General features: G+C 43.2%; 1 protein-coding gene across 3 annotated transcripts; it reads left to right on the top strand.

Annotated features, from left to right (window-relative positions):
- The first annotated feature begins 418 nt into the window (after window positions 1-418).
- On the top strand, window positions 419-11978 carry Prss35 (serine protease 35). 3 transcript variants are annotated; one of them, XM_040740154.1, is made up of 3 exons: window positions 419-574; window positions 966-1057; window positions 8846-11978. In XM_040740154.1, exon 3 carries the CDS (start codon window positions 8865-8867, stop codon window positions 10104-10106), a length of 1242 nt encoding a protein of 413 aa, XP_040596088.1. In that variant the 5' UTR covers window positions 419-574; window positions 966-1057; window positions 8846-8864; the 3' UTR covers window positions 10107-11978. The 3 variants fall into 3 exon arrangements, with proteins under 3 accessions (XP_040596088.1, XP_040596089.1, XP_021084981.1); XM_040740155.1 differs by having other exon boundaries at window positions 966-1000; XM_021229322.2 differs by lacking the exon at window positions 966-1057.
- The last annotated feature ends 336 nt before the right edge of the window (window positions 11979-12314 follow it).

Below are 12314 nucleotides of genomic sequence, written 5' to 3' on the forward strand. Positions count from 1 at the left end.
TAGTTTGCACCTCTCTTCTACGTTAGTATCGTCTTCATATGATGCCAATTTGTTTTGGGAGAATAAGGTCTTGTGTAGCCAGGCTGGCCTCAAACTCTCTGTGAAGCTAAGGGTGGCCTTGAACTGCTGATCTCACAGTCTCCACCTCCCACGTGCTAGAATTACAGGCCTGCAGGACCACGCTGGCAACTCCGTCTCCTCGGATTTTTTTGTTGCTTTTTTTAAATTAAACATTAGTTAAAATATGCCCTGGATGCCTATATCTTTTGTGAACCCTCTTAGAGGTTTTTCTAGTGTTTAACCATCAGTGTGCAGCAGGGATGCAGGGGTGAGTATGCAGGATCCGCCCACTCCTCCCCTCCAAGCCAGCGTCATCGCCCCTTCCCCTCCCATCTCCAGCCACCCAGCACAGCGGCACCATTCTGGCCGGCCTCGTGAGAGCTCTGCAGAGCTGAGCAGACCCTGCTCTCTGCCGCCCACTAGGCTCCTGGCACATTCCCTAACCAGCGCCCGCATCCACCCAGATCCTTGCTGGGCAGTGCTCTGAGACCGGAGAATCCAGTAAGCGTCACAGGTAAGGATGAACTCCTGGGACAGGAGAACACTTTCGAGACTGTACTACTCCGGAACAAGGCAAGATCCCCAGGAGGAACATAGACAGGCACTGAAGGGACCATGCTTAGGCTGTCTTCAGGGATCGACCAGCCTTCTTTTCTGAGTGAGTTCTGGCCATCGCAAGGTTAATATCAGAAGAGCGATGTTTGCATTGGAATACAAATGGAATGCTTTCTGCTTAAGCAGTACCAGAGGGGACCCTCTTTATTTTTCTGATTATTAACAGATGTCATTGCAAAAGGTGTAAAAACCTTTCCTGGAAAGAAATTTGTCTCTCTGCAAAGTTATGTCAAAGCCAGTGCCTCACTCTTTCTCCATCTCCTTCTCTCCCTTCCCCTTTGCTTGGGTAGCAAAACGGACAGTGGACGACCCTTGGAACAAGGAGGTGAGATGAAGTGGAAATTCGGGGCTTGCTTTAAAGTTCCAGCCCCTCCTGTCGGGGGTGAGTGGATCTAAAAATATTGAGAATCACCAAAGCTGAGTGATGGGCATATGGAAACTAAAGTTTTCTTTTGACTTTGTGGTGTGTGTGTGTGTGTGTGTGTGTGTGTGTGTGTGTGAGAGAGAGAGAGAGAGAGAGAGAGAGAGAGAGAGAGAGAGAGAGAGAAAGAGATCTTGAGACTTTCTATTACAATAGAGTTCTATTATAATATAAGCTGCAGCACCTCCCCAGACTGGTTGGTCTGACTCTCAATCGGCCTTAAATTTGAAAGTGGTAGCTTGGGGCTGGGGAGATGGTTCAACATGTAAAGGGTTTGACTCACAAGCATGAGGACCTGAGTTCGGATCCCAGAATCCACATACAGCCAGAGGAGGTAGTATACATCTGTGATTTCACTGCCCTATAAGAGATGGGAGAAGGCAGGAGACCCATAAACACTTCTAGTGGGCTAGCCTGGCATTTGGCCACATTCAAGGCTGGCCTCTGACCTCCACAGGGTGTGTTTCCACTCACTCACACAAACCAAGCACAGACAGAGAAAGATGTTGCCTGGTGTAGCAAGTCCCTTCCTCCTTGCCTTAGTAACTTTTCTGGCTTCTGAAATATGCCTTCCCCCACTTATGGCCAAGTTCATTTGTGTCTACAGAGGATTATAAAAGTCATAACTTGCTGACTGGAGAATTGTGTTTAAGATCTGGTTTATGATTTAGAAGAGAGAATGTTAATACCTCAGCCAAGTAAGAGAGCTAGGCTAGAAAGTGCCAATCAAACCATGCGTGGAATTTCATTTTCAAGATGATTCTTCGTTGTGAGAAGGCTCCATGTAGATTTCCTCTCCACTTTTCTTGCACATATTTTAAAATGTGAGACTGCTCAGTATGTTCCTGGCTCATTCCAAGTCAAGTCGCCAGTGTGGATTAACTTTCTCTATTGAATAGATTGCTTTTCTTTCTGGGCCCAACACCCCAATATTCGACAAATACATTTTGTAATAGTGAGACCAGATGCAGGAAGTCAGAGGCTAAAGCTACTTTACCTTAGATGTTACAGATGGGAAATTTGAGGGGGGGGAACATCAGGGAAGACTGACATCAAGTTAGCAGTTCACAAATCATTGCTTTATGATTTTCAAATAAAAAAATTTAAATGTCCTACAGGTAAAACTGACGTGTGTTTAGCAAAATACATCATGACTATCAAATATAATGCACTTATTAGCTCTTCTTTTCTGGAAGTCCAAGTTAAAAATTAGAGCGACTTCAAGGGCCATGTGCAGTACACTTTTATACTAGCAAATGAAAAAGCTAGCAGAGAGTCGCTCCCTTGGGGCTACCTTAGCACCATTCATACAAAATTTGATTTACACACAGCAATCCATTTTATAAATTGAGATGTACATACCCTGGAATAATCGCAGGAAAAAGAAAGAAAAAGAAAAAAAAGGAGGTTTTGGTTTTTATTGTGATGAGAAACAGAAGTTGTGGGTTACTGTAAAATAATCAACTGTGTAACTTTACCATCTTCCTTTCCCTCAAGGACTGCCAAACTTTTAAAGCAGACATTGCTCTGTCTCCACTCCCGAAGCTGAACTTGAAAATAGAGCTATGGTATGTGATATTTTGAATAGCAATTGGCACATGGTCAATGAATCCTCTAGCCATTTTTTTTTTGTCCTCAGTGTAGAATTGGTGGAGAGCTTACCCTTAGTAATGGGTTATAAAGTATTTGATAAACATATGGAAATACTTGGCAGGTTCATGGCTTTCTTGCGTGTTGAAATGACTCACAGCACATTTTGTGGACTGTGCGGCAGTGCTGTAGGCCACGGTGGGAGTGTGCTGGCACTACAGCTGTTTTTGGAAAAACACCTGCCAGAAATTTGTCTGGCTGTGCACAGTGTGATCAGGACTCAGTTCATCACATGGGCTCTGGAACCTGGAGGTGGGTTTTCTAAGTGTGATAAATTCCACATGTGACAACTATTTGGTATACTGAGAACCAGTGATGCCTCCTCCATCTCCCATGTTTAAAAGCCAAGTCTGATTCACAGCTGAATGATGTAAGGGTAACGCAACCCCAGATTTGGTCTTGGCGGGCTTGCTTTGCCATCTAGTGGCAGCTTGACGCACAAGGCTGTCCCGTGCTGTGTTCATGACTGAGGCCAGCTTACTCACTCTACATTAAGAAGGTAATATCTAATCACACTTAAGCCTAACAGCGATAAGAAAAAATATACTGTACAGCAACAGATATTTATGGAATGAGCAACTAGGAAAGACATTCATTTGACCATCCTTGAAGAAATATAACAAAATGACCTGGACTGTACACGTGAACTAGAAACTATTAAGAAATAAAAGGGTGTTTAAAATGGACTCTTTTGGAACAGTGTGTTTGGGGAGCTGAGGAGCAGTTGGTAGAGTACTAATCTAGAACACATAAAGCCCTGGGTTGGATCCTTGGCACCTAATAAACCCAGTATGGTGACATAGATTTACGATCCCACCACTCAGAAGGTGGTGGGAGGACCAGACTTCTCTCATTTTTGAGGTCAGCCTGGGCTACATGAGAGTTTATCTCAAAAGAAACAAAATTACATATTCTTTAAACTTTGGATAATAGTTAATTTTAGAGTAGAATAATAATTTTTAAATAACACATGCATTGCCTGCTTACCATGCTCTGAGGGGAGTGGTAATTTTTTGTACATATCACCTCATTTGGTTTTAAAATACAAAACAGAACTTACTAGGTCTTCACTGTATACAAGAGGAAAATGAAACCTGGAGACTTGATAAACTACCTAAGTTCATATGCCTAATAGGAGAAAAGAAAAGATGGATAATTCCTGACCTGAACTTATACCCATTATGCTGGTATAGATACACTAATATTCTAAACTAATCAACCCCCACTTCTAAGAACAACAGATAATAAATGGTGGTCATAGACAGTCATCTCTTGTAATGATGTATTGTCACCTCTATTAGACAACCAGGTACATCTACAGGTGTTAGACTCTTACCTAATTCTTTTCTGCTGCACCTGTGTCTAGAATCCAATCTCACTTTTATTTTCCACTCCTGGGATTTGAGTCCCCAATCCAAGAAAGCCACCTGGAGACTGATAGCATTATATCCATACTATAATAGGAGATTGGGAAAAGGAAGGTGTGGGCACAGACATGGAAAAGAGATGCCTTTCCAATTGGGACCATGTCTCCTAGGTTACTGAGTTAGGTTTTCTGGATGATGGCTGTGTGTATCCCTATCCACTGGACTGTGGGCTGCTTCATCAATCAAAGCTATCATTTCCCTTGACATTTTCCATAAGGAAAACTTAGATTTTTCCAAAAGGGAAGTGTTCTTAGACATCTGTCCAATTTTAAATTACAGACCAAATTAGATGGGCTAACTAAAGCAGAGGCCCTCTTATTACTGTGATTTGGAGATCATATTGCAAGGCTCTGCCCTTGTTCATGGCCAAGGATAGACACTGGTATGGCTTTTATCCCAGTGGGTGCACTGCAGAGATGCTCCCAACAGGGATGGAAAAAGGATGCCATCACATGATTCATGGTCTCAGATGCAGGAGGCACTCACACAAACCTACAGAATTGGATGTTTCAGACATACAGCCACTTACATTGTATAAGCACAAATAAGTTGTGTTTCTTCTTTATTAAGTCTAAGCCATTTGATATTAGCAGGTGCTAACACAGTAAAAGAATTAAGTTTATTTCTACACAAAGTAGAAGCAGTTAAGCCAGCATCCCTGGGAAGAAAGCCTTTGATTCTAGGTCTCTGGTGACTTCAGTGTCACTCGGACTTTACTGAAGCTCAAAAGCATCAGGAAGTCTGGCTTAAACATAGCTATCTAAAAGACCTCACAGCCCTTCCAAGGGAGTTTGTAATTCTTTTCAGATTTTTTTAAATTTTATTTTATGCGTGTGAGTATTTGCCTGTATGAGTACCACATGCCTGCCCGGTAACTGAGGAAGTCAGAAGAGGGCATCAGATCCCCTGGAACTGGAACTATCGAGTGTTAGGATCCACCATGTGGGTGCTGGGAACTCAGCCTGGGTCCTCTGCAAGAGCAACACTTGCTCTAACTATTGAACCATCTCTCTAGTAACCCCTGGGAGACATTCTAACAGTAGGTGTGAGGTAGGCTTTGATAATTCGTTTGTGTGGTTTTTATTTTTTGTTTATTCTTTGAAAGGAGTGGAGAAAGACGTATTAGCTACAGTGGGCAAGGACCTGGGATTTGATCCCAAAACAATGCACTCCTCAAACAAAAGCAGAGTGGTTATTCTGTTTGTGGATCCTGTAAATATTCCTATCAGAAAGCACTTCAAGGGCAAATATGTTACTGTACAGTCTAAGATAACAGTTCAAGGAGAGATGGAAGACATGTGTGTGTGTGTGTGTGTGTGTGTGTGTGTGTGTGTGTGTGTGTGTGTGTGTGTGTGTGTGCGCGCGCGCGTTTAGCTTTAGGTCATGGAGCGCATGCCTGGAAGGTTAAAATGGCAGACAAGAACTCTTCTGGGCATGCCCAGTATCACCACAAAGAGAGCAGAGGGAAACATCTCTTAGCTTTCTTTTTTGGATTCTCATAGATGATTATCAACAAAAGCGTGTTTCTCATTTTTTCCTCCTGTTCAGCCACATCTCTTGTTGAAAACATTTTTCAAAGCATATTTTTAATTATGTGTGTGTGGGGCGGGGTATGCACATGTGAGTTCAGTCCCTGTGGAGGTCATTGGTGTCAGATTCCTCTGCTGCTGGAGTTGCAGGTGGTTGTGAGTTGCCTGACAGAAGTGCTGGGAACTGAACTTGGGTCCTCAAGTGCAGTATGAGTTTCTAAGGGCTGAGTTGTTCCTTCAGTCTCCCTTGTTGAAAATCTTGAAGAGAATCTCCTTATTAGCTAAAGATAGCACCAGAGTTACTTCTAGATCAATGCTCTCCCCCAACAAAGGAAGTTCAGTGTTCAAGAATTTAGTCATTAACAAGTTCCCAGGTATCATTGTACCTGCCCTGTGAATTCTGCCTGATGCAATGCATCCTCTTGGTGAGCGAGAACTGTTATCGTCTGTCTGGATACCTAGGAATCCACTCACTGGGAAATACATGCCTAGTGCTTCTGGTGTCTGTTAACAAGTATGATTTAGAAGTGACAGAGAGGTTTGAAGTTTTCAAAAGTATTGATCGTGACCCTTGATTCAGATAACAGAATTAAAAGTCTGTATGAGAAAGAAGTCGTTATACTTGAACACACATGAACTTTCAGAAGCCTCTCTTTAAAATCTGTTAGAGAGAAAGGGGACATGAAACTTGATATTCCAGTTTAGTAACTGGCATGGTGAACTCTGTCTAGTCAGTTAGCACCTAATATTTACATTCCATCCCTCTCACCCCCAATTAGCCTAAGAATTTGTAAGACTAAAAGCACTAGAAAAGAAAAAAGATCTAGCTGGGAACAATTCCATAGGATGGATGGAGAGTTAGCTTGGCTTTTGCCCAAGAATGATTGTTACTGATTGATTATTACTACATAGGTAATCACATGTAAAAAATATGGGAAGATTTCATGTATTTTGGTGTAGATAGCTGGAGACATCAGTCTTTGATATTAAGTCCATAATGAATAGTTGTCATAAGGGGCTTCCTTTAAGAAGCAACTTTTGGGCTGGAAAAAATTGTATATCAAATCATAAAACTCTCTTGTGCTGAACATGGTAGCACACACCTTTAATTGCAGTACTAGGGAAGCAGAGGAAGGCAGAACTCTGTGAGTTTGAGGCCAGCCTGATCTACATAGCAAGTTCTAAGCCATAGCTACATAGTAAGACCTTGTCTCAAAAACAAAACAAAAATAAACTCAAAACAAACAAACAAACATCTTTCTTGACTGAAATTTTGCTAAGAATGATGTCCTTCCCAAGAGTAGCCCCTTGGGAGAGGGGATCAAAACTAACTTCAGCTTCAGGGGTCCTCTGATTTGAACGTTGTAAAAATCATTTTCTAAGCCTTGATTTTTAAACTATTAGTTAGAAATTCCCTGCACAATAGGTCACAGATAACATAGAGGTTCAAAACTGCTTCAAGGAAGCTGTAGCATGTGAGCCTCAGCCCTACTAAGTGTGTATATTTACATGCTTGCATGCCTATGCACCTGGAGAAGAGGAAACTGCAAACAATAGAGAGACAACATAGCATCACATATTGGCAACTTTATTTAATATTAGGAAAGCTTAGATGATGAGACCCATGATGGAAAGAGACCATAAATGAAGAACCACGGCCTATGCTCCACACATTCTTAAACAATTTTCATATACAATTCCACTATGGACACTCTTTTACATAAACGGTGACTCCATGCAAAGCTTTACGTACAAATCTATAGGACATATTTCTTACTTCGGCATCAGGTGGCCTTTACTGTGTGTTTTCTTTACGGCAAAAGAGTAAAGACAGGAGGGAACCCACTACAGCTTTGTTACAAGGACTGCCAAAGACCAGGCAGCATGGTGGACTGCCACCCCAGCAGATAGCACTGCTTGCACTTAGAGTCACAAAAATAAAAAATGACGACATGAAGGTGTGATGGGAAGGGTTGGGGCAGTGCCGGGGAGGGCACATTAGTGGCAGGTAAGGCTAAGATACATGGTATATTTGTATGAGACTGTCAATGAAGAAATAAAAGATATTCTAAAGAAAAAATCAAAGGAGGGGCCAGGCCTGGTGATAACGGCCTAAGTTCCAGCTACTCAGGAGGCTGGAAAGATCATGGCCAGCCTGGGCAAAGGAGTAAGTTCAAGCAAGGTCAACTTGTGCAGCTGAGACTATCTCTAAATAAAAAGTAAAATAGTAGGTGCATGAAGCCCTAAGTTCAACTCCAGCCCTGTCCCCCTTCCCGAGCCCCTTTCTCTTCCCCCTTCCTTGTGGTGTGTGTATGTGTGTTGTGTCTGTATGTGTTGTGTGTGTCTGTGTTGTGTGTTCGTGCTGTGCATGTGTGTGTTGTGTGTCTTTGTGTGTCAGTATGTGTATGTGTGTTGTGTGTATTTATATGTGTATGTGTTGTATGTTGTACATGAGGGTCTGTGTGTTGTGTGTGTGTGTGCCTGTATGTGTATGTGTTATGTGTGTGTTTGTGGTGTGTGTGTGTGTGTGTGTTGTGTGTGAGTGGTATGTATGTGTGCCTGTGGTATGTATCTAAGCATATATAACTAGCTGATGAACTCATCTGTTTCTAACTGGGTGCTGATTCACAGCATCCATCATCTTCTGCAAACCCCCTATCAGGGGAGTCCTGTATCCAGTGGATGTTTTCAAACTCCGATGTCATTTACGTTTTAGTTGTGAAGAATTTATGATCCTACTTTCAAAGAGCTAAGTACCAGAAGGAACTGCAGGGTGCTACTTCTGTCTCTATTTTTAAGCAGTGAAGAAATAAGCATCTGGGAGAGTTTGTGGGTGAGACCGCTCCACAGCCCACTTTGTCCCATCCTGGGCTGTCTGGGGAAGTAGGTGGGGAGGGGAAAAGGGATCTATAGAGCTGATAGGAAGAGAGCTGGCTGAGAAACAACGTGGTGGCTTCATATCGGTTATGGGTCCACTCAGCGGAGTGTTGATCTACTCTCCAGAAGGTCTAATGTGGGTGAAAATGGGATCTATTCATGGGGGAGGTACACTGAGGACCTAGTATGTGAACGAAGAGGTAAGTTTTGTTTAAAAGAAAAGAGGCCCAAAACCATTCTTTCTTTTTTCTGTTTGTTTTTCAAAGGGAAAAATAGAAAAACAAGATGGAAAATATGTTATTTTGGTTGGTAATTTTCGTCTCTGGATGGACCCTCTCTGACGGGTCTGAAACAGAACCAGATTTTACGTGGCATTTGAGCAGACTACCCCGGGTTGTGAGTGAGAGGACCGTCCGTCTTGCCAGCCCCACGTTCCAGGCAGATGCTGGGGTCGTGATGACCAGAGTGTGCGGCATCGAATGTCAGGAAGAGCTGCCGGCGCCCAGCCTTTCCCAGCTCGAAGACTCACTTTCCTTTGAGACGGTCTTTGAGAATGGCACCAGAACCTTAACCAGGGTGAAAGTTCAAGATCTGGTCCCAGAGCCCACTCGAAACAGCAGCATGAAAGGACCACGCCCTAGGAGGAGGAGGAGGCAGGTGTACGGTACAGACAGCAGGTTCAGCATCTTGGACAAAAGGTTCTTGACCAATTTCCCTTTCAATACAGCGGTGAAGCTGTCCACCGGCTGCAGCGGCGCCCTGGTCTCCCCCACTCACGTGCTCACAGCTGCCCATTGTGTCCACGATGGGAAGGACTATATCAAAGGCAGTAAAAAGTTGCGGGTGGGAGTGCTGAAGATGAGAAATAAAGGAGGCCGCAAGAAACGCAAAGGTTCCAAGAGGAGCCGGAGAGAAGCAGAGGGTGGTGGCCGAAGTCACAGTGGTCAAGAGCATCCTCAGGAGAGCGCCACCCGAAGACGGGGAAAGGGATCCAGGAGGGGTCCGAGGGTCACCCAAGGGAGTCCCTCCTTCCAGTGGACTCGAGTCAAGAGCACCCATATTCCCAAAGGCTGGGCGAGGGGAGAGAGTGGGGACCCGGCCTTAGACTACGACTACGCCCTCCTGGAGCTGAAGCGAGCGCACAAGCAGCAGCATATGGAGCTAGGAGTCAGCCCCACCATCGCCAAGCTGCCTGGAGGCCGGATCCACTTCTCCGGGTTTGACAATGACAGGGATGATCAGTTGGTGTATCGGTTTTGCAGCGTTTCAGAGGAATCCAATGACCTCCTGTACCAGTACTGTGATGCTGAGGCAGGCTCCATCGGCTCAGGAATCTACCTGAGGCTCAAAGAGCCCGGCAAAAAAACCTGGAAGCGCAAGATCATCGCGGTCTACTCAGGCCACCAGTGGGTGGATGTACACGGGGTTCAGAAGGATTATAATGTGGCTGTGCGCATCACCCCGCTCAAATACGCCCAGATTTGCCTCTGGATCCATGGAAATGCAGCCAACTGTGCTTATGGCTGAGGAAAAACTGAAGCGAGTCCATGCACATCCTGAATGCCAGAGAAAGCCAGCTCTCAGAGACCACTCACAGGCTATGCTTGGACTCGGACCTATCGGTGGAATGCCAGTGTTTTTTACAGACTTCCTTTATCAAAACTAGGTAACTTTCTCTAAGTTAGAACGTTTAGGTACAGATAATGAAACTAGGTGGCACTTCAGCATCAAATATATACTCTATGTGGTGGTACATTTTGTTGCAGGAAAGCACAGTTTACTTGGGCCTTCTGTGAAACTAGACACTCTTTAAAAGGTCAAAGCAGAACTGTATTATGACTTCTCAATGGGCTTGCTCTTAGAGCCCTACTCTAGGAAGAACCAGGTCTTCTGTGAAACTAGACACTCTTTAAAAGGTCAAAGCAGAACTGTATTATGACTTCTCAATGGGCTTGCTCTTAGAGCCCTACTCTAGGAAGAACCAACTTGAATGGAAAAATACCAAGATTTGTAGTAACACAATTAGAATCGGGAGACAAGGATGTTAAGAGATGGAGCCATTCCGTTGTGCTCCTGCCCTCAGTGTTTATATGCATTTTTCTCTTGGTACCAAGAAACTTATTTTAAGAACTACAGATCAAAACATAAAAATTCCAAATCAAAAGAAGCAGTGAGCTTTATAAACAAAACTATTAACTATGGTTTTATAAAAAGAAATAACAAATCAGTATCAATGTGTCTGTCAAAAACTAGAGAAACACTTTGTTCTGTGCAATGAACCAACTTTAAGTATATTGAAAGCAGAGGTAGTTTTTTTTTATTATTGTTTTGTTTTGTAGCCCTAGCTGTCCTGGAACTCACTCTGTAAACCAGGCTGGCCTCGAACTCGCAGAGATCCACCTGCCTCTGCCTCTGCCTCCAGAGGGTCTGGATCAAAAGCGTGGGCTACCACCGCCTGCTTGAAAGCTGAGACACTTTAAGATCTCCAGTTTTTATTTAACTAATTCTCAAGATAGGAAGCTTTCAAGGAGTGCAGAGAGGCCTCTTCACAAGCTATGATCCTGCCTTGAATGCCAGGTCCTGTCGTGTCGTACTGTTTACTGTGTGTAAGGTGCTATGCTTTTAGAGCAAGGAATTTTGAAGTCTTTTTAAAAAATTAACCCACTTGCCCCAAACCCTGAGATAGCAAAGATGGTTCTGATGGTTCTCATTAGAGACCCAGGTGGCATCGTCACTCTGGCTCCCAAGTAGCATTAAGATGTTAGTCACCAGCTAGAGCAAAATGCAGAGCAAGCACTTAGGGCATTCCCCATGAACGGACAAGTGTGGGGTGGATGGCTACAAACAGGGTTAGGGCAGGGCATTATGCTTAAGCAGTTTCGATGATATACTCAAGTACACTCTAAAATTTAGTAATCAGTGCCTGATCTTCGCTCTATTCTTTCTGGCAATGTCTTTTCTTTTCTTTTCTTTTTTCTTTTTTTGGTTTTTGCGAGACAGGGTTTCTCTGTATTGTTTTAGAGGCTGTCAGTCCAGCCCGGCCTCGAACTCACAGAGACCTGCCTGCCTCTGCCTCCCAAGTGCTGGGATTAAAGGCGTGTGCCACCACCGACCTGGCCTTTCTGGCAATTTCTAAGGCCACATATTCTTCTCTCATGACACTCTCAACTCACTGCTGGGGTGAAATCTTTTTTCTTTTAGAGGTGACCAATAAAGACTATAAAATAAGAAATTGTTATTCCCTATTTTTGTTTTCTGGTATATTCTTGATTAGTAGGCAAAGTGGTATCTTTGTTTGGGTTAGTGTAATGATTTCATAAATGGTGCTGAAAATATCCGCCATTCTTTTATAATGTGAGTTGTTAAAAATAGTTCAATAAAATTAAAAAACAAAGTGTATGACTGTGTTTATATATGTGTGTGTATGTTTTAGTTAAAAGACTTTAGAAAATATTCAATTAAGTAGAAAGTATTGTCTTTAATACTCATCTCATTGACAGGCAGTCTATCATTGGCTTCCAGTACCAGAGAAACACACACTGAAAAACAGATTCATTTTCTTTGGGGTGGGATAATACGTACAGTCTCTGTATTAGTTACTTTTCAGGTCAGTGTGGCAAAATACCCGACAAAAGCAACTTAAGAATGTCTTAGTTTTGTTGTCTGGTTTTCTTACCTTCATAGCTTTTCTAAGAATGTCAGCATAATACATGATTCTAGAAACTATCATCATAG

Source organism: Mesocricetus auratus, unplaced genomic scaffold, assembly GCF_017639785.1.
Source record: "Mesocricetus auratus isolate SY011 unplaced genomic scaffold, BCM_Maur_2.0 Super-Scaffold_100691, whole genome shotgun sequence".
NCBI classification, from domain to species: Eukaryota; Metazoa; Chordata; class Mammalia; order Rodentia; family Cricetidae; genus Mesocricetus; species Mesocricetus auratus.

What these genes read in the sequence shown, in the direction of transcription:
- Prss35 (XM_040740154.1), top strand. Translation starts at nt 8,865, where the DNA reads ATGGAAAATATGTTATTTTGGTTGGTAATTTTCGTCTCTGGATGGACC.